We start from the raw sequence: 22,519 nt of genomic DNA on the forward strand, positions 1-22,519 counted from the left end.
GGTAATCTCTCTGAAGAGTAGTCAATGTCTCCCATGTAGCGTCCTCCTCAACATGATCCTTCCACTTGATCTTGCATTCCGTGATAAGCGTATTACGCAATCTTCTTTCACGAAATCCAAGAATCTTTTCAGGTTCGTGCGGAACAAATGTCATGTCCTCGACATCTATAATTTTTTGAGGAGTAACTAACTGATCTGTTCCACCCAGTACTTCCTTAAGTCTACTGACATGAAATACAGGATGAACTTTCACATGAGAAGACAAATCCAATTCATATGCAACTGAACCAATCCGTCGTGTAACACGAAATGGTCCACAGTATCTAGGGGATAATTTCGGAGATCAACTTGTCCGTAAAGTCTCGGAATCTTTCGGAACTCGCAAATACACCATCGTTCCTTCAGAGAACTCTCTGGGTGAACGATGTCTATTAGAATAAAACCTGTCTCGGTCTTGAGCACTTCTAATAGATTCCTTCACAACTTGTAACATTTCCTGCATATCTTGCAAAAAATTACGTGCTGCATCATGCTGAAGTCCTGAGAATCCTACTGTAACAGGTGATCTAGGTTGAAAACCATACATAAGCATGAAAGGACTAAAACCTGTACTCGTATGTTTAGTACTGTTATATGCAAATTCTAACATAGGAAGATAATCCTCCCATGAACTCTGTCTTTTGGATACATATGCTCGAAGCATATCCTCCAAAATCTGATTCACTCTTTCAGTCTGGCCATCAGATTGAGGATGATCAGAGGAACTCAAATGCAAAGTTGTTTCCAACTTCTCAAAAACAAGTTTCCAAAAATCACTCATAAACTTAGAGTCCCTATCACTGACTATGTCCTGCGGTAACCCGTACAGTCTAAACAATTGCTCGATAAATTGCCGTGCTAATTGCGTAGTTGTAATAGTCTTCCGGGTCGGTAAAAATCTAGCCATTTTTGTCAAGCTATCTACCATAACCCAAATAGAATCGTGGCTGTGTTCTTGGCAATCCGGTAATAAAATCCATGGAAATACTTTCCCATTTATTACCTGGGATTTGCAAAGGATGCAACAACCCAGCCTGTCTAAAGCGTTCAGTTTTATTTGCCTGACAAATTTGACACTTGAGAACATAATCTTCTACATACCCTTTCATCTTTGGCCAATAAAAAGTGTGTTTCACTAATGATAGTGTCCTGTGTACCCCAGGGTGTCTAGCAGAAGGGGCGTCGTGACACTCCTTAAGAATCTTGGACCTAATGTCTGGGATTTGCATAAAGCAGGTGCACATCTGCACTAGATCCAGGCTCCAAGACCATAGAGCTCTCACGAACTCGCGAGGCTCTCTATATCTCAATAACTAACCTTGGCCACCCTTTTATAGGCTCTTGGTCGGTCATCGGTGTTGGGGTAAAGGCATTATGCCCACCCTTATAGTGTGTACTAGCCCATAAGTTATAGTACATAGTACACTTAGTACTTTTAATGTACTAAGTGCACTATGTGTACTAGTGCAAATATACATGTGTGATAGGGGAGTCACACACTCACACTTGTTGAGTTGACTTATCCCCACAACTCTCTCTCTCTCTCTCTCTCCCTTCTTCTCTGTGTGTTTGTCTCTCACATGAAACCCTAATTCTTCTCCCATTCAACTGGTATCAGAGCCAACTGCAAAGGCCACCGGTTTTCACCACTGTAGCTAACTGTGGAGGTAGTGGCTTTCGTTGTCAGCCAGTTGCAGCCGAGGGTTGGTTTACAGAGCCGATAGCCTGTGCGTGTGAGCCTGGAGAAGAAGCGCAAGGAGTCAACGTGTCGTGTGCTGGGCGCAGTCTGTGTGAGCGTTGGGCGTTAGACGCCTGGCCACAAGGCGTAAAGCCACTAAACGGAGGCGGCGTCAACAAACAGTCCCGTCACGTGTAGCGCTGGCCAAGGCGTAAAAAAGACACGCTTACGTGTCCCCGTGGAGGTCCTGTTGCCCACGAGAAGAGCTACGCACCAACGCCAACAGCGCACGCAGGCGTTGGCCGGATACGCGAATACACGGCACTGACGAGTATGTGAAGGAGGTGGAGCCCGTCGCCTGTCAGTTTGACTCCACGCTACAGAGTTCGCAACACTAGCGTTGCCCTGCCGTGAGGCAAACGCCCATCAGTTTGACCACGCATCACCCAAATACCTTGTTGCTGACCTGAGTCGACTCAGTCTTCTGCAGCACGCCTGAGGAGCTCCCGCATGAGGAACTGCCGCCTGCATTAATACAGCTGCCCTTTCAATATCTGCACATAAATTCTGCAGCAGCATCAGCACGACCCCTCCCTTTCCTGCAATCAGAAATTACGAGGTATTTGCTTCAAATTTTTTTTTTGGGATTTGCAATTGAGCAGGTACAATCATCAATTGAGCAGGTACAGGTGCCAAATTGCTCAAATTTTGAGCAAAATTGGCAAAATTGGGTGACATTGGTCACATTCAGGATCAATTTGCAGGAAATTGGCAATCAAAATTTGGGGCTTTTGATGTAATTGTGCAATTGGGCATTCATACATGCTGTATGATGTGAGCAATCTCACATTCGGGCCTAAATTGCAGGAAATTGCAGTGCAGATCAAAGGGCTTTTGTGCCGATTGGGTTGATTTGCATGTAGGCACTCGCATTTGATGCTTTGGGCAATGTGTTGATGCCTGTCAAGCACTCAATGTGCCTGTAAATCAAGGGGCTTTTATGTATTGGATGTATATGTGGCCAGGGGGAAGCATTGCGAAGACTCTGGATGCCTTCATGTGCGTTAATGTACCATGTATGATCAGAAATTGATCTTAAATCAAGGGGCTTTTCAAGATTGTATGCTTGTTGAGCTTGGCAAAGCAGCAGGCAAGACTTTTATGCCTTGAATCCTCAGAAATCCACTTGCAGTCAAGGGGCTTTTGCCCAATTTCTGTTCGGGACTGTTGTCTTGCAGTGGTGGGGACTGTAAAAGTCTGATTTTCACTCATTTGGACAGCCAGGAGAGCATTTATTGCTGTTGTACTTGCTGGTACAGATTTGGTACAACTTTGTGCAAGTTTTGTCATGGCTGTACATTGATTTGAGTGAAGAAAAGGTTCATTTTCAGTTGCTGTACTTGCCGGTACAGGTTTGGTACATCATTGGTGAGCACTTAGTACTACTGTACACTACTTTGGAAGGGGAACAGAGCACATTTAAGGTGCTGTCCTAAATCTGCAGCAACCAGATTTTGGTGATTTTATCACATTCAGTGGGAGTAGAGTTGCATTTGTGCTTCTGCAGTGGGAGATAAACTTTGGGAGAACAACTATGAGCACTTTGTGTGCTTTTGGTGCAGTGTTTGCACATCTTGCAGGGAGTCAGGCATTGACAAAGGTTGCATATTGCTATGGCAACCACAGGTGAGAGCTCTTCATTGCTTCACATCAAGAAGCTTGAAGGCTCACATAACTATGATATTTGGCAAACCCAGTGCTACAATGTGTTGCTCCAGAAGAAGCAGCACAAGCCCATCAAAGAACGGGGTGTAATGCCCGCTTCTCTTACTGCTGAAGAGTGGGAAGATATGGATGAGCTGGCAAGATCTACTATCATGTTGTCTGTGTCAGCAGACTCTTTACTTTTCAGCATTCGTGAAGAGAAGACAGCTTGGGGAATGTGGCAAAGATTGCAGGACTTGTATGCCGAGCAAAGTGCCTCAAGCAAAGTGTATTGGTTGAAGAAACTCATAGGTCTTCAAATGAAGGAAGGGGCGTCTATGGCAGCCCATCTAAATGAGTTTAATGGTGTTGTCAGCCAGGTCATCAATCAAAAGTTGGCAATGGACGATGAGTTCAAAGCCACTTTTCTCTTATGCACTTTGCCAGAGAGTTGGGACACATTTAGGACGGCCACTAGCAATTCAAATGCTATGCTGTCATATGCAGATGTGGAGGGTGCTCTTCTTCAAGAAGAGATGAACAGGAAGAACAATTCTGTTGGAAAGTCCAATGCAATGAATGCACGTGGGAGATCCCAGCAAAGGGGTAAAAGCCAAGAACGGGGAAGGAGCAAGTCCCGCTCCAAAAAGGACTTGGAATGCCATTATTGTGGCAAGAAGGGACACTTCAAAAAGCAATGCTACAAATGGAAGAATGATCAAAAGGAAAAGGGCAAAGGAAAAGACAAAGACAAAGATGAAGCCAAAGATGCAAAGCCAAAGGGCAAAAGTGGAGTCAAGATTGAAGAAGTCAATGTGTCACATGCAGGTGACAGCGAGGATGAAGTCCTATTCATGTCTTCACTTGATGCCCATTCACTTCTTGCAGGAGATGGTCATGGTATGCACTTATGGATCATTGATTTAGGTGCCTCCTTTCATGTCACAGGTTACAGAGACTTGTTTGGCAGGTATACTGCTGGCAATGAAGGAGTAGTTTATTTGGGTGACAACCATGCATGTAAGATTCTTGGCAGAGGTGATGTGAGGCTTGTGTTTTCAGATGGCTTACAGCTTATGCTCCATGATGTCAGGCATGTGCCTGAGATCAAGAAGAACCTGCTTTCTACTGGACAGCTTGATGATGTTGATTATGTTACCACATTTGGTCGTGGAAAGTGGAAGATTAGTAAGGGCTCACTGGTTGTTGCCAGAGGCTCTAAGGTGGACACTCTTTACTTCATGCATGCAGGTGTTTGTCACCATGCTAATGTAAATGCAACCGAGCTGCCGGAAATTTCTATGTGGCATAGCCGGTTGGGACACATGAGTGTCAAAGGAATGGAGCAATTGTCTCGTTTTGGTTACTTGCCGTCTCTAAAGTTCTCAAGTTTTCAGTTTTGTGAACATTGTATATATGGCAGGCAACTCCAGTGCCCCCACAAGAAAGGTCTTGGACAGAAAGATGCTCAGTTAGAGCTTGTGCATACAGATGTATGTGAGATGCCTCAGCTTTCTTTGGGAGGGGCAAAATATTTTGTCTTTTATAGATGATGCCACACGCAAGGTGTGGGTTTATCCTCTTCGTTTGAAGAGTGATACATTCTCAGTGTTTGAGAAGTTTGTTGCTCTTGTTGAGAATCAAACTAGCAAAACACTAAAGGCTTTGCGTTCCGACAATGGTGGAGAGTATATGTCCAAACAGTTTCAGGACTTTTGTGATGCTAAAGGCATCAAGAGGGAGCTCTCTACTCCTTATGATCCTCCACAAAACGGGACAGCAGAGAGGATGAACAGGACCATTCAGGAGAAGGTCCGTTCTATGTTGTCACATGCTGCATTACCTCATGGTTTTTGGGCTGAAGCTGTTATGATAGCCGTTCATCTTATAAACAGGTCACCTAACACGAGGCTTGGTGGGAAAATGCCAGAGGAAGTATGGACAGGGAAGCCTCCGTCCTACAAGCACTTGAGAGTGTTTGGTTGCGTTGCGTACGTGCACATACGCAGGGAAATGCGCACCAAACTTGATTCTAAGTCTCACAAATGCATATTCCTAGGATATGGTGACAGAGGTGAAGTGGGGTATAGACTTTGGGATCCAGTGAATAGAAAGATTATACGCAGCAATGATGTCATTTTTGATGAAACATGCATGTATAAGGAGCCTGCAAGGCAACAGGAGCCTGGCAAAGTCATCTTTGATGATGATGGACATCATGGACAACAACCAAGGGCTGTAAATCAGCCATTACAGCAGCAAAACCAGCCCTTAAATGGTGCTGAAAATGGTCCAAATGGACAGCAAGAGATGGCAGAAGATATCCCTATGGATATCCCACAGTTAGAGGAGATACCGGGCATGATCTTTCAACCTTATGGCATGGAATAGGAGCCACCAATAGGTGATATGCAGGCTGGACAGCAACCTGCAAATGATGGTCATTGGGTACGGAGGTCCACAAGACCCTCCAGAGCCCCTGACAGGTTTGTTCCAAAGGTTGACTACTTGATGCTTACTGACTGTGGGGAGCCCTCATGTTATAAGGAGGCTTTACAGAGGGCAAACAAGGCTCTATGGGAGCGTGCTATGAAGTCGGAGATGGATTCTCTGCACAAAAATGGAACATGGAAGTTGGTGCATTTGCCTACAGGCAAGAAGGTTTTGCCATGCAAGTGGGTTTACAGGCTCAAAGTTGCACCTGATGCAAAGCCAAGATACAAAGCCAGGTTAGTGGCTAAGGGCTTCAAGCAGGAATATGGTGTGGACTTTGATGAGATCTTCTCTCCAGTGGTCAAAATGACCACACTTAGAGCTGTATTAGCTTTGGTTGCTCATGATGATCTGGATTTGATTCAGATGGATGTGAAGACTGCTTTTCTTCATGGTGATCTCCATGAGGAGATATATATGCAACAGCCAGAGGGTTATGCAGTGAATGGAAAGGAGAAGCTTGTATGCAAGTTGAAAAAGAGTCTTTATGGGCTCAAACAGGCACCAAGGGAATGGTATCATAAATTTGATACATTCATGAAATCACAGGATTTCAGGAGAAGTGACATAGATCACTGCTTATACACCCTAAGTTCAGGATTTTTTGGACTTGATAGGCGATTAAGAGTCTTGATATTTGTTATATAAGTAATTAAGTTTTTTTTATTTTTTATTGGATTTGCATGTTTCTATGCTACCACTTAAACATTGTATAAAAATAGTGATACACATTCATTTCCTTCTTGCAATAAAATACTTATACCTTTTATACTGAATGCCGTTCATTCTCGTAATGGTCGTATAGTATGATCCCTCCGTCACCCTAGAATAAGAAGGGTGATTCCGTAGTTCCTGGTCCGTGAATATGCGTTATCAGGTGCTCCGTCTTTCACATCTAGCTTGGCAGTCTATTGATCCTCATCTTGTATGTTGATGATATGTTGATTGCCGGGAAATCTCCTAAAGAGATGGATGCCTTGAAGAAGAGGCTGCATCAGACCTTTGATATGAAGGATTTGGGTGATGCAAATCACATTTTGGGTATGCGGATACTTCGGGACAGAAATCAGCATGTGTTGTATTTGTCTCAGAAAGAATACATTGGCAAAGTTTTACAGAGGTTCAATATGGACGGAGGGAAGAAGACTAGTACTCCTCTGCCTCCATATGTGAAACTCAGTGCTATGGACAGCCCACAGTCGGAAAGTGACAGGGCTGATATGGCCAAGATTCCGTATGCTTCAGCTTGTGGCAGTCTCATGTATGCCATGGTTGCTACCAGGCCGGACATTGCATTTGCGAGCAAATACCAAGAGTTGGCAAAGTGCCTATGACAGAATGTCTACCAGTTGGGATATTTTTGGAGATAAAGTTTATGGAAGAACCCATCTCTTAGATTGGGACATGTGGCAAGAAAGTGGATCAAAGTGAGACAAGTGGCCTCACACTTGTCACTCCAGCTATTGTGTGGCTCTCCACTTGTCACCATAGCCTGCTCTTTCCATTTTCACTCATGGGAGCCCCAAATCTATGAATTGGAGCCCTCTCTGTTCATTAATGGAGGCTCTCTTGGTGTACACTAGCCTCTACCACCGTTACAGGCTGCCTTAATGATGGCTACTCTCTTTCTCTCTCTCTTGAAGGCTGTCCATGAAGAATACCGGCTGTTGGGGACTGTTTTGGAGGCTTCCATCGCGAAGAAATACTGAAGGAAAGGGTATTTAACATTTATTATGATTTCTAGTCATTGTACTTGTTGTACCAGCCCTTGTACCTGCTGTACCAACCATTGTATTGGCTATACTAGTCCTTGTACTTGTTGTACCTACTGTACCACCCATTGCACTGGCTATACCAGCTTCTGTACTTGCTGTACGAGTCACTGTACATGTTGTACCAACATTTGTACTTGCTATACCTGTGGTACCAGCCACCGTACCCGACTGTACAGCCACTGTACCTAATGTACTAGCCACTATACCTGCTGTACCGGCTGAATGGAGGGAGTATTGTACTTGCTATACCAGCTCTATTGCATGAAGACCCGTGGTTTTTTGGGGAAGAATCCGTACCCACACGGAGGTATATGGACTATATTGTTGGTTCGCCATTTCTACAACGTGTGTTCCGGCTGGGTAGCCTCGTGTTGGGTTGTGCTATGGCATTTGTATATGGATAATCCGGCATCTGCTGTGGGAAGAGTAAGGCCCTCAAAGCTTGTACATGATATTATTCTCCTTGGGTAATAATATACTCCAAGGGGGAGGGGTCGGCCCATTCCAGCCTCTATGTGGTGTCACATGTGCAAGCTCCATTTTCAGCATTTGTGGATGTTTTGTCCAGCTTTTATGTCTTATGCAAAGTGATGATGGATATGTGTTAAGGTTGTGGCCATGTTTAAATGTTTTAATATGCATTGATGGTATCAACAAGTGTGTCAAAGGTCCTAGTCCCCCGGGCACCTGCCGCGAGTTTCATGTGGATTTCCTAGGAGGAGGGATCACAAGAGCTGAAATTGGAAGAAGACTTGGACCAAGGGATCCGTGGTGCCACGGTAGGTTCCACTTTGTGTGCCACCCCTTTAACTTACCACATCTTGGGTTAGTCTGAAGATGGCCTTGTCCCCCATGGTGAGACGAGTCAAAAATTCTTGATTGGCTCCTCGGCGGGAGGCCTGACATCGTACATTGTGGACATCATAGAGGGACCAAGCAACTCTACCCCCTCCCAATTAGAGCAATGAGGCAGTAGGTCTAGGGGAGCTTGTCTCACGGGCCACCACCACAGAGGATTAAGGGTTGTCAAACCTCTCTTGAATAAGGTCGACAAGCACCCAACCACGGACCTGACCGATCTCTCAATGCCCAAGGACAAAGAATCTACACAAGTGCTTTTAGAAGAACCTACCATCCCCTTGGGGGGAGTGTCCTTGTATTTTCTAACTTCAAAGGCACTCAAGTCGTCTCCCACATAGAAGCTTTTTTGGAACACCTCACACAATTAGCTTTAGTTTTTGCCAAATGTCGCTCTTCCTGGTTACGTCTCAATCCCTTTAAGTGTGATTTCTTGGTGGCCCAAGGCACGCTCCTAGGTAACATCATCTCTTCTGAAGGCTTGGCACCCGACTCCGATAAGATCGTCGCCATCTTTAGATTGCCTCTGCCATCAGTCCCAAAGGACCCCAAGTCTTTGTCGGGCACGCTGGCCATCATTGTCGCTTTAGAGATATGTATGGTGATGTAGCCCTTCCCTTGACCTGGCCAGTGAGGCAATCTGAGACCCGAGACTCTTGGGGTAGTCTGAATGAACCTGCTCGCCACTGCTACTATGAGGTACAGTAAGGGAGCTAGGGGGCATCCCTGCCACACCAAGTGGGAAATCTGAAACCACTCACCACATCCCCACAGGCCAAAATTGTGCTATGGGCCTCCCTATACATTCATGAAACCCCTCTGATCTAGTCTTGGGAAAAACCCATATGTGCCATTGTGCCTTCCAAGAAGTCCCAATCCACTATGTCATATGCCCTTCGAAGTCTCCATCAGGTTGTTGGCTAGATTTAGCCCACTCTACAGCTTCCTTAAATGAGAAGATGTTATCAAATATATTCCTTCCTTGAAGGAACCCATTTTGTTGTCATGTCTAATTCTTTGAAGAATTGTCTGTACCTCATGCTCAATTCCTTGGCTAAGTTTTTTAATGCAGATCCAATTAAAGTGATGGACCTCCACCTCATGATGTTGGTCTTAACCCCACCTTTTTGGAGGAGGTGGATAAGACCCTCCGTGAGAAAGGGTGGCATTATACCTGTACATCACATCTCCTGTAAAGCAGTAGTGATCTCATCCCCACCTTTTTGGAGGAGGTGGATAAGACCCTCCGTGAGAAAGGGTGGCATTATACCTGTACATCACATCTCCTGTAAAGCAGTAGTGATCTCATCCCCAATGTGGTCCAAAAGTTGTATGAAGAAGGATGGGGAGAGACCATCATCCCCTGGGCATTTTCCTTTGGAAAGAGCATGCATGCATGTCTCAACTCATCCTTCTAGAAGGGGCATCCAATGAAGAACACATATCTAAGTTTGGGCATGCACTCCCAAACTTTCTGCTGTGCAACATCTCTTTGTGGAGAGGGGGCCTCTGCAAAAAGAAATATGTGATAAAAATCTGATGCAATACCCCTCAGTTTACCCGCTCAGTCTAAATCTCTCCCTGTGAGTCCTGCAAGTATCTCACACATTCCCTACTATGGGTAGGCTGATGTGCTGAGAAGATATGGGTAGGCTGATGTGCTGGGAAGAAGTGTTTGTTGCATCTGCCACCCATCCGTACCCAAAACACCTCGTTAGCATGAAACGAGAACTCAGCCCGCCTATCCATGACCATCTGCCCCGTAGCTCTGCTCTAATTGCAGACAAGAGGTGTGGGATCCAAGGAGACCATGGATGCTTCTCATGTTCCCACTGAAGCGTGCAACAATCCTGGGCCTGATAGCTCTCTCCTCGTCTAGGGCTTCTTATTTCTTAGCCGAAGCAACACTATGATAAAACTGGTTGGTCCTCTCTAGGGCCAATGCAACTCGCTGCTGCTGATGGTTGAGATCGTCACATGACCTCCAAATCCCTCTGACCATGTGAAATCTCTGCATCCAGATAGAGAGAGCCAGGGATACGGACACATGGGGATGCCAATTGGCAATGAGTCCCTGGCTCCTTGAGGCACAAAACAACTGGGCAATGATGATCCGACTTGGTGGTGCGAGTCATGATAGCAATGGTGCCTCTCCTATCTAGGGCCCAATCATCCTCGTAGAACCTATCCAATCGTGCAAAGATAGATCCATCCCAGCTTTTGCGGTTATGCTAGGAGTAAGATAAAGAGTTAGGCCTCCTCTGGAAGTCATCCTTTGTCCAACAGTCCCTGCCATAGACGCAGAGTGTGAAACTATCCCATGAGGCTCTCGCCAAGTGGTGTGTTCTAACCTCACGGGGCACTCTTTTAGTCGGAGGGCCACTCAACCATGTTGAAATCCCCTCCAACTATCCACAATGATCTACTTGGGGGAGGAGTTTGGATGGTGTCCCAAAAGGACACCCTCTCACCTCTCACATTAGGCGCAAAAATATTCAAGATGCCCAATTTCCGACCCTCATGCATTGTGCTCTAGCAAGTATGATAACACCCTAGCGAATAATATGAGGTGTAAATGACTCTGCAATTGAAATGCATACAACCCTTTTGGTCTCATCTATCCAGGACCAATAAGTGTTACCAGTTTTACCACACTGGTGCCTATCGAATTTGTGCCCGTAGAACAAGAGAAACCCTATATTACCTCCTGGAACAGGAGGATGGAGTTCAAAGGTGCTTCCCAGTGCGGGTGGGAAGCCCCCCGAGGTGGTGCACATTCCATGAGGCAATCCTGATGTTAAAGATGTGGTTTTGACCCTGGACCTAAGCAAACACGTAGCTAGCGTGTGTGCCTGCCTCTCATAATGCTGAAGGAGGGGGTATTCCTTCAAACAAAGTCCAGTCTTTCCCATATCCAGGACTCTGCACATTCTCTCCATAAATGTACAATACATGAGTGCCCCCTTGCAAGGCATATTGACCAAATACATCATGGTGTAAGACCCATGAGAGGGTGACATGTATTGCTGTGCATCTCCATGATCCCCCATGCCATGTACATCTTGCATACTATCCAACCCAAATAGGGAGGACTCAACAAAGTCATTCTGGCCTGATGCATCATCTTTCTGGGAAGACGACTCAGCAACCTCTATTGTCTTTGGGTGGCGCATGATCACGTGTCCCAGCATTGTCACTAGGAGGATGGCCACAAGAGACTCACCACTCCTGGCGAAACGCTGGTTGAGACGGATTCTAGGCTGTCGCCTGACAGGCGTGATTGCGCAATCTCCTATGATCCCTAGCACTATGGCAATCCTTGGCAAAGTGCCCCTGCTGGTGACAGATCCAACACTGGTCAGGTCTGCCGGAAATCTCCATATGTTACTTCAACGGACCATTAGGTCCCGGAAGCAACACAAAGTCCTCAATAAGCTCACTGTCATGAGCAAGTACCATAACCTTGGGGACAACATCTGTTGAGGCAATGACCACTTGGGTCGCAGAGGTCGGCAAGAGAGGGATAGGGGGCACCTGTAGGACCAGCCCAGAAGTTGACCCAATGGCCTCTAGCATCTGCCAATACACATGTGGAAGACCTGGGAATCTGAGTGTAAGAGGAAAGCAGTTCCTTTGGTCTTCTTCAACATGGTTGAAATAGCTGGTGTATGGTAGGAAGAACATCTTCCTCGGGCCCAATGGGAATGGGCTGCCTTTCAGCACCTGTGAGGCTGCCTCCTCAACATGGAAGTCCACTTGGAAGAAACCTCCCAAGTAACCTAACATTTTTGAAGTGGAGTGCAAAGTTGGAGGGCAATGCCACAAGTACCCAATCGAAGGACTTAACCTTGAATTTGCAAGATTGGCGAAGAACAATATATTACGAATCCAACAGTTTTTTGGACCCTAGGTGGGTAACTTATTACGAATCCAACAGTTTTGTGGACCGCCACCACGAAATGTTCATGGCCTCCACCATAAACTAAAACAGGTGCAGGGCCAATGGGAATCTCAATTATATATAGTGGCATCAACCTCACCCATAGAGTCTCAAAATGTCCATCGTTGTTAATTCTTGTAGGGCTCCATTTTAAAAGGAGTTGAATGTCGGATCATATCCTTTTTTTTTTTTGGTAAATATTGGGTCATATCATGCATCCTACCTAGTGCAATTATTTAGGACGTCCTCATCATGGACTTCATTGCATAAATAGAGGGGATCATGAGGCAGCAAATTTCACTTCATCTCATACCGTATGTCTCTTGGTTGGACAGATGAAGAGAATGATCCACCAACACCAACAGATGAGGAGATGGATTTGCTAGATACAATCATATCAACTTCGGGTATGTCTTGCTTGGAGGACAGCTGCATCTACAAAGATTATCAAAAGACATCATTTAATAAGTAAAGATTCTCCACTTTTATAAACAGGCTAGCGTTTTTAGAATTTAACAACAAAAATTGTTTCTTAAGCTAGGGAATGCTCTCTGTTTATGAATAGACGTGATCACTCCTCCGACCGAAGCACAAAAGCATGTGCTTTGGCAATTACGGCATGCACTCATGGAGAATTCGCATGCACTACCCAAATTTCTCATGTCAGTTCCGTGGAGCAGACGTCATTGTGTACTGGTGACTCATAGGTATGCTATTGATTTCTCTTTTTTTCAATAATGTTGATTTTGGCTAAAAAGTCTACCAATAATCTCTCTATGCATGCAGTGAATGTGCATGCCCATGAGCATATGTGTGTGTGCAAGTGCACGCGCAATAGAATGCATACACATGCCAATGCGTGTACATGTCCATGCATGGCGGCATTAGGGAGAGGGGGTTGGGAAAGGTTTGCAAACACTTTTAGCTCATTTTCTGAGCGAAGGCATCGAAGTTTTGGGTACAATCATTGGCTACATTGTTGCACCGGCCACATTTTGGATCTTCAGAAAGCTGCAGAATACCCTGCCCCTCATGTAGTGATCTTCTGAGAGATGGCTTTGTGTGGAGTGCAAGGTTTACTACCTTGCCCCCGCCTTGCCTTCTCTTTTTCTTCTCATTCTTTGCATCATCATCAATGTCGTCCGGGACTTGATCCTGACAAAGGTCACCCAGTTTATTCTCATCCCCATGGCCATGGCTCTGCCCTTTTACATTGGAACTTGCTTTGCCAAAGATATTTGCATAGGTAGTATCATAGTGTTTGTGTGGCAGAAACTGAACCGAAAGCATTGGATTTCAAAAGAGCAACAGAAAGAATTATATTTGTTAATGTCTAGCACATAACACGAACAGGTTATTCTTTGGAGGAGGAGCCGTCTTGCATTCCTCAAGGTGTTGCTTGCATTACTAAAACTGCTAGACCAGCTGGCAGTAAATGTGTTGTAAGAGAAGATGGTTCATAACTTAATGAGTGGGCTGCCTGGCTTTGTCTTCTGGCAAGAGACTATCAGGGTCTTTACAGATTAAAGGTGTCAATGGTAGGAGACTTCATGTTTATGCTCTTACCCATTGTAGGATCTTGCCAGAGCTTGTTAGCTTTTGATGAACAGGGGTTGGTGTGTAAAGACGCTTACTATGAGCATGGATAACAGATTCATACAACCAGCCTTTGAATCTGTTGATTCAATTTATATTTGTCAATAGGAATCATCACAGAGTAGACACATTTAATGTAGATAAGTGGTTTTAGGGCGTTTGCATAGCAGCAGTTGGCATCACCACTAACAACGATTTTTAATGTGTTCTTACTTCTCCTTTAATGACATGAATCCACCCTGAAAGAGTGCATGTTTATCCCCCTCTACCATAACACGTGCAAAGGGGACCCCATTGGATCCATCCCTTAAACTAATAAATCATCAACCCGAAGAAACTCCCTCGCCAGACCTGTCTCCCTTGACTTGATAGCTCTGCCATCATCCTTGAGGGCTTGGGAATCAATGCTTTCCCTACCACTGGATGGAGCAATTGACAAAGCAATGTCCACAATTATAGAGTTCTCCTAGGAATCCTCACCATGTAGGAGGCTAGGATCCCTCCGCCCTTGCTTATCATTAGCCCCTGCACCCCCTCACTAGGTAGATCGTGGAGGTGAGAGAGTTCAGCATGAGGATCACTCAGTACCACAGACTCAGCCAGAAGAAATCTGGAAATTGGCTCGGCATTGTCGCGGGATCGAGCCATGCATACCCATTTTGATATGAAAGAATTGGCTCCTCCTTACGGGCTTTGTGTATATGAGCAGCACATCTCAGTTGATTGTGAAAGCCGGGAATGTATTGATGCAGCCAATCCCTTGAAGAGTTTGCCTTTCTTCAGCTACACTTTGAGGAATGTCAAACTATTAGTAGTCGGACAGATTCAGGCAGGAACGATGGTTGAATATTATTGATGCAGATATCCAGTGCAGAGCCTTGCTTTGCAACTGTAACTATTTGGCCCTCCTAGCTCTATTTCACATGATGGAACACATGCCCAAACACATGGACAGGTTGACGAAAGCATGGGAATAGGAATCATGAAGTTGGCTCATGAACCGCTTACAGTGATAGAGGAGAGCGGTTTCAGATCTCTCGCTCAGTACGGCAGAGTTGCCCTTTAGCCCCATTATTATATATCATAGTTGCAGAGGCCATGAGCATCTTCCTCCGCTCCACTGCTGGTATTTTTGGATTGAGGTTGCCTCTTCGTAGTCAAGAGGAGCTGGTTGACTCTGAGTTAGCTGATGACACAGCCATGTTCTTGGAGGCCTCACACATGTTTATGTTCCTTTCAGGTGGCACTGGAAGAGTTTTGTTTGGCAGTAAGGGAACTCATTCATTGGCACAAATCTGTTGGTTTTTGGATTAACGACTCACTGAGAGTTTCTTGGGGTGCAAAGCTTGGTTTTACTTGGATTAGTAGAGGATGCACAGCTAGATATTTGGGATGCCAAGTTGGGGTTGATATTTCTCCTCCGCAGCAGTTTGCTTTGGTATTTATGAGTATCCAGAAGAAGCTTCTTCATTGGAGCTCTAGGAGATTAGATTTAGCCTCTAGAGCATTGGTGGCTAATTAGGTATTGCTTGCCTTGGCTTGGTTTATTGCCTCTTGTTGGTGCTTCTCTCGTGCGTGCATTGGTCAATTGTGGAGGTTGATCTGCAATTTTGTTTGGTCGGGTTTGGATGGCACCACAGACACACATGCCAGGGTAGCTTCGCTTACAGATATTCAGCCCAGACGAGAGGGGGATTGATCCGGATGTTCAAGGCAGGGTGTTGCTTTGCAAACTTGTGGTCAGAGGTTTCCTACCAAGCACTGAGCCTTGGAAGGATGTTTTCTTGTCTCAGATTTCTGGATGTACACTGTTGGAAGAGATTGGCTGCCTAGCACACGTTTTTTGTTCACAGAGGCTGATATCAGGGCACCATCTTCCACTCTTACTGTAGCCCTTGTCAGAGCATGGAAAAGCATGAGACCATTCTTGCGACAAAGGCTTCCCAGGTCTTTGGATGAGGCTGACCGACAACCTATTATGTGGAACGAGTTCATTAGGGATTAGGCCGGTTGGCCATTTGGTGCATCTCGTTACATGCAGTGGCTAGGATGGGAGAGATGTGCATACACAGTTCTTGCTTGGAAGACCTTTAAGGGTCTTCCAGTAGATCGGAGAGTTGCATCCATTCAACATCTTAGGGGCTCTCGCATACATATTGATCAGATTGATGCAGCTATACCACATGAGTGGCTCTCTGGGACCTTTTATTTGATCAGATTGATGCAGCTATACCGCATGAGTGGCTCTCTGGGACCTTTCATGAAGATTATCATCCGAGTTGGCTGGGAGTCTTTTCGAGAATAGGCATACCTCTGCAGGTCGTTGGTCTCTCGGGCCAGGAGGCTATAGAGTGCATCATCTATTCTATCAGCCTGGAGGGGGATTGAGTAGATGTAGCTTGAAGGGGATCATCCCAGATACTAGGCTTAGTCCAGTGAGGATTGTTGGTTGTTTGGGGAAGCACTGGTTCATTGATCCTTCTCCTCAGATAGTGACTCATGGCTCTTGGTGTTTGTGGCTACATGGTGGTAGTCCTATCAAATATATTCAGTGGGATCTAGGTGAATGAGAGTGGATTGATGCCTTCGATCCATTGAAAAGCCTTCCCTTTTTCAGTTTCACAGTTCGGAATGTCAGGCTTCTCATCACTTGACAAATGCATAGGATCCCTACTCTCAGGCCTCATTGGGAGAGTTATGATATCTCTCTAGTGATACAGTGCATATATTGACATAGGCTTTGGCATTCATACAAAAGGAGCCAAATCTCTCATTTCTTGTCATGTGCACAGTGGGTATCTACCGTGTGCTACACGCATGCAAGACTAGTTTCGAGGCTTGGGGAAGCTTGGAACTAGGCAGGCTGATTGACGAGCTGAGTTAGGGAAATACTAACGGGCGGGCACCCAAGTATGGACGGGCGGGCGTCCAAGTGTGGACGCCCGATGACCGGCCAAGAGCCTATAAAAGGGTGGCCAAGGTTAGTTATTGTATTATAGAGAGTCTCGCGAGTTTGTGAGAGCTCTATGGTCTTGGAGCCTGGATCTAGTGCAGACGTGCACCTGCTTTATGCAGCCGAGGCCGGCAGCAATCTCGGGGCCCGCGAGGGCAACTTCGTGGCAGTATGGGACGTTACGAGGAGGAGATTGGTCGGTACGTCAACCTAGTTAGCTCAGCTCGTGGCTCGGTGGGGACAGCCAAGACTGTGGGCTCGCCCACGGCTGTCATGGTTGGGAGGTGAGTCAGGCCTGCACCCCCTTGCTTGTTTGTTGTTCGTTTGTTTGCAGGATTCGAGTTCGAACCAAGATCGATCACGAGGGGGATCCGTGGGGATTTGACAGTGGTATCAGAGCATACCTCGTGAACGAGCAAGTCGGTAGGTAGAGAAGAAGAGGTCGAAGAACGGTATGTGTTAAAAAACTTGCTGTTTTTCTGTGCATACTGCAGTTTTCAGATTTTGTATGTGTTTTTTCTTCATCAAAGAACCCCATGTTGATGGGAGATGGTAGGTTGAGTAAGGGTTGATTGCTTTTGCAAAGAAGAGGTGAATTGTTGTGCATACGCATGAACTGCAGGGAGAGAAAACTGAAAAAAAGAGAGAAAAAGCAAGTTGCTTTCGTTGAACGCATGAGAGAGAGAGAGCGAACGAAGTGCTGGCGAGTGGGTTGCTGGCCGATTTGTGTTGACATGACAGTCGAACAGCTACGTTGCAGGCGGGCTAGGCCTGTAGGCAGCCGGGGGGGCCAAGCCTGCCAAGCCAGGCGGCTTGTGCAGCCACCCCAGGCCGGCCAGGCAGTGCCCAGGCCAGGCAGCGTAGCTCGCCAGGCCAGGCTGCGTAGCAGCCAGCCCAGGCCCACATGGCCTCATGGCAAGGCCTACGCGAGGCTGGCGTAGGTCGCACAGGCGCCGGCAGCAGTTGGCGACGGCGATGGATGACATCAGCAACTCGCCGACGGCGCTAATCCAAGGGGCGAAAAAAAAAACGCTACGAAAGCATACGTTTTTTTTTACTGCTTTCGTTTTTTGTTTTTTTAGGGGAGTTTAAATTTTTTTTTAAAGGATTAAAAGTCCTCCCCTTTCCAAGGTTTCCAAAGGTGTTTATTTTTTTAAGGAAAAGCGAATATATATATCCATATATATATATATATATTAATATATATATATATATATATATATATATATATATATATATATATATATATATTTATTTATTCAAGAAAAAAAAACACAAAAGCTAAAGCAAAAGCTAAGCCTAGCTTTTCGAGTTTTTTTTTGGCTTTTGGGAAACCTTTATAAACCCCCTTAAGTGGGCTTCTTGCCACACATCTCTCGAGTTCTCAAGTTCTCAAGTTTTCAAGCTCTCAAGCTCTCAAGTTCGTTCGCACTTTCATTGTGCAAAGATCGAATTTTCTCTTCACGTACCCTCTTCACGATGTCGACCCAAGAATCAGAGTTGGAGTCCCTCGTGGAACGCGAAGGCTTGCCGGCTACGGAAGGCACCGATGCCGATCTTTTTGACGAGTTTGTGTCAAAATCAGATTTCCAAGAGTTCAAAGTAGCTCTCGAAGCTTCTTCGACGGAACGTCAGGCACAAATCGCAGCCCAGATGCAGGCTTTGCAGAACTCCATCGCTCTCTTGACCACTACCCTCTCTACTTTTTCGAGAATGGATACCTTGGCTTCAGCTTTAGACCCCAATATTACTCCGGAACCGTTCGGGGGCGAGCAAAAGCAGAGAACCAAGGAGATCGTGGACACGTGGCTACACAAGTGGCAAGTTCACTTTCAGTTTCATCCATATGATGATGGAAAGAAGATACAGTTAGCAGCAGGTTTCCTGTCCGGCAAAGCTTTGCTTTGGTGGAAAGAACTGAACCTAAAGCCAACGACTTGGGCACAATTCGAAGAAAGAATTCCTCAAGAAAGAGGATGACTACGATGTTGTTGCCCGGTTTTCAGCTTTGACCATGACCTCGCAGCACCTCACTTATGAGGTCTACCTCCAAAAGTTTCGTGACTTGTAGATGAAAGCTACAAAGATGGATCCCACTACTCTGTTGGGGTTTTTCGTAGCTGGTTTATCAGACTCGTACCGATTACAGGTTAAAAATAACAAATGTAAAACTTTGGACGAGGCCATTCATTCAGCTCGTATCTATGATGATACGATGGTCTCTTCCAAGTCGAAACCCGTTACCGAGCAGGGGAACAAGCATAAAAGAAAGTTCTCCGCACCTATGGCTAACACAACTGAAGGCAAGTCTTCGGACCAACCTTCGAAGAGTTCAACTTCGACACCAGCAAAGAAGAAACGACTCCTTAGGGCTTTGAAGCTCAAGAAGGAAGGACGTTGTTTTATCTGTGAAGAAAAAGGACACATGCGTAACGAGTGCTCGAAGCAAAAGGGTACCAAGTCAAACGCAGGACCCAAGCCAAAGGCAGCTAACCAGTTGTCTTTGATAGGTACGTCAATTACTGTACTTTCTCGCCCTAGTACTTGTTCTGATTGTCTGTTCAATTCTAAAGTATTTGGCATGCATGATCTTCTCCGAGTTTATGGAGAAGTGAATGGCCATAAAATTCACATTCTTTTAGACCTTGGCAGTTCGCATAACTTTCTTAACTACAAACTTGTGCAGAAATTGAGTCTTGATACGACACTCAGCGACCATACCTATGAGGTACGTCTACCTGCGGGCAGACAAGTTTGGGATCGCAAAGTGGAGATGCTTCCAATTCAGATTTAGGACTACAAAGATACTCTGGAATGCTATGTTATGCATCTGGAAAATGTAGACTTGTTATTAGGGATTGAGTGGTTTAAGACTCTTGACGTCCATATAGATTGGTCTAGTCATATTTTTTTTTTCAGCATAGGGACACCAAGTATAGTATTTTAGGTGATTGTATTCATCCCTCTAAGGGACCTCTTGTAAATACTATTGATTTTGGAAATATAATGGATTCTTCTTTGTACACCGCTTTCCATTGTGTCTTGATTCCACTTTCTTCTTTTCTCATCCCTTCCTTGGATGTGAATGAATTAAGTGTGTTTGAAAGCAAAGAATTACAAAAGATACTTGATTCATTTCAAGATGTATTTCCTAAGGAATTGCCATCGGGTTTACCACCTGAACGGGCAGTAGATCATCGTATTGACTTGATCCCTGGTGCTCATCCTGTGAGTATTCCACCTTATAGGATGAGCCAAGTTGAGGAAGATGAGTTGGCTAAACAACTCGAAGATTATTTGAGGATGGGCCAGATCCGTCCACGTAAATCACCTTGGGGTGCACCTGTGTTGCTTAGGAGAAAGAAGGACAATACTTGGAGAATGTGTATAGATTACAAGAGATTGAACAAGTTGACCATTAAGAACCGTTATCCTCTCCCTAGATCAGATGACCTAATTGACCGGTTAGCAGGAGCGAAATATTTCACGAAGATAGATTTGCGTACTGGCTACCACCAGATACGTATTCATGAAAGGCATGTCGAAAGAACCGCCTTTCGGACTAGGTATGGCCATTACGAGTTTCTCGTATTATCTTTTGGGTTAACCAATGCTCCAGCCACTTTCCAGCAAATGATGAACGATCTTTTTCGTGAACATTTGGGAAAATTTGTGGTGGTGTTCCTAGATGATATTTTGATATATAGCCGTACTCTTGAGGATCATGTCAGACACCTCACGATTGTCTTATCTATTTTAAGACAGAATCGACTATATGCTAAGTTCAGTAAATGTGAGTTCTTTATGACCGACATCATTTACTTGGGACACAAGATCACTAGAGATGGATTGAGCATTGACTATGACCGAGTTCAGAAGGTTTTGGACTGGCCTATACCACGACCAGTGAAACAACTTTGTTCTTTTCTCGGTTTTGTTGTTTTTCTTCGGAAATCTGTACGGGAGTACTCTCAGCTCACACTACCCATGACCGACTTATTAAAAGGTCGTGGACGTAAGTCCAATCAGCCTATCACTTGGAATAGCGATTTGGATATGGCCTTCAGACTTTTGAAAGATAAAGTCAAGGAAGCACCTATCTTAGCATTGCCTGATCCTAGTCGGCCTTATGTTCTTGAAACTGATGCCAATGACTATGCTATCGGGGCTGCTTTATTTCAAGATGGTAGACCGGTTGCTTTTGAAAGTAAAAAGCTAGACGACACTCAATCTCGTTGGCCAACCCTTGAGAAGGAGCTTTATGCTGTGATTAATGCTCTCAAGGTTTGGAGACATTATTTATATGGCTCCAAATTTGTGGTATTGACTGATCATCAGTCAATCAAGTATGTGTGTGATGCGGATGATTTGAGAGGCAGGAAAGCTCGTTGGGCAGAGTTAATGCAAGATTTTGATTTTGAAATCTGTTATCGGAAAGGGTCCATGAATAGTATTGCAGATGCGCTTAGTCGGATTAGAGAGGTGAATACTTTGTCGTTCACCGAGATTTCTACTGACTTATTTCAGTCATTGAGAGGGCTTTGCAGGACTGATAGTTATTTTGGTCCATTTTGGCAGAAGATCCAGGAAGGGAGCTCATTGATTGACCAAGACTCGATGACTGCGCAGTCTACCATTCAGGCTACAGGAGGTCAGTGGATGATTTGGAATGGTTTACTATTTCGTAATGACAAAATTTGTGTACCACAGATCCCGGACATTAGGTCCAAGATTCTGAAGGAGTGTCACGACGCCCCTTCTGCTGGACACCCTGGGGTACACAGGACACTATCATTAGTGAAACACACTTTTTATTGGCCGAAGATGAAAGGGTATGTAGAAGATTATGTTCTCAAGTGTCAGATTTGTCAGGCAAATAAAGCTGAACGCTTTAGACAGGCTGGGTTGTTGCATCCTTTGCAAATCCCAGGTAATAAATGGGAAAGTATTTCCATGGATTTTATTACCGGATTGCCAAGAACACATCAAGGCCACGATTCTATTTGGGTTGTGGTAGATCGCTTGACAAAACTGGCTAGATTTTTACCGACCCGGAAGACTATTACAGCTACGCAATTAGCTCGGCAGTTTATCGAGCAATTGTTTAGACTGTACGGGTTACCGCAGGACATAGTCAGTGATAGGGACTCTAAGTTTATGAGTGACTTTTGGAAACTTGTTTTTGAGAAGTTGGAAACAACTTTGCATTTGAGTTCCTCTGATCATCCTCAATCTGATGGCCAGACTGAAAGAGTGAATCAGATTTTGGAGGATATGCTTCGAGCATATGTATCCAAAAGACAAAGTTCATGGGAGGATTATCTTCCTATGTTAGAATTTGCATATAACAGTACTAAGCATATGAGTACAGGGTTTAGTCCTTTCATGCTTATGTACGGTTTTCAACCAAGATCACCTGTTACAGTAGGATTCTCAGGACTTCAGCATGATGCAGCACGTAATTTTTTGCAAGATATGCAGGA

At 45.1% G+C, this 22,519-nt stretch overlaps 1 protein-coding gene across 1 annotated transcript in view; it reads left to right on the forward strand.

Annotated features, from left to right (window-relative positions):
• The window catches only part of VPS34 (vacuolar protein sorting 34), a 133,600-nt gene that overhangs the window by 51,279 nt on the left and 59,802 nt on the right, over positions 1–22,519 (forward strand). The window contains exons 9-10 of the mRNA XM_086818209.1: positions 12,823–12,894; positions 13,053–13,194. Of these exons, the coding sequence (XP_086674335.1) occupies positions 12,823–12,894; positions 13,053–13,194 (214 nt within the window). The remainder of the gene's footprint in view (positions 1–12,822; positions 12,895–13,052; positions 13,195–22,519) is intronic.

Source organism: Cibotium barometz, chromosome 24 (assembly GCF_041138505.1).
Source record: "Cibotium barometz isolate CiBa-2024 chromosome 24, ASM4113850v1, whole genome shotgun sequence".
In the NCBI taxonomy this organism is placed as follows: domain Eukaryota; kingdom Viridiplantae; phylum Streptophyta; class Polypodiopsida; order Cyatheales; family Cibotiaceae; genus Cibotium; species Cibotium barometz.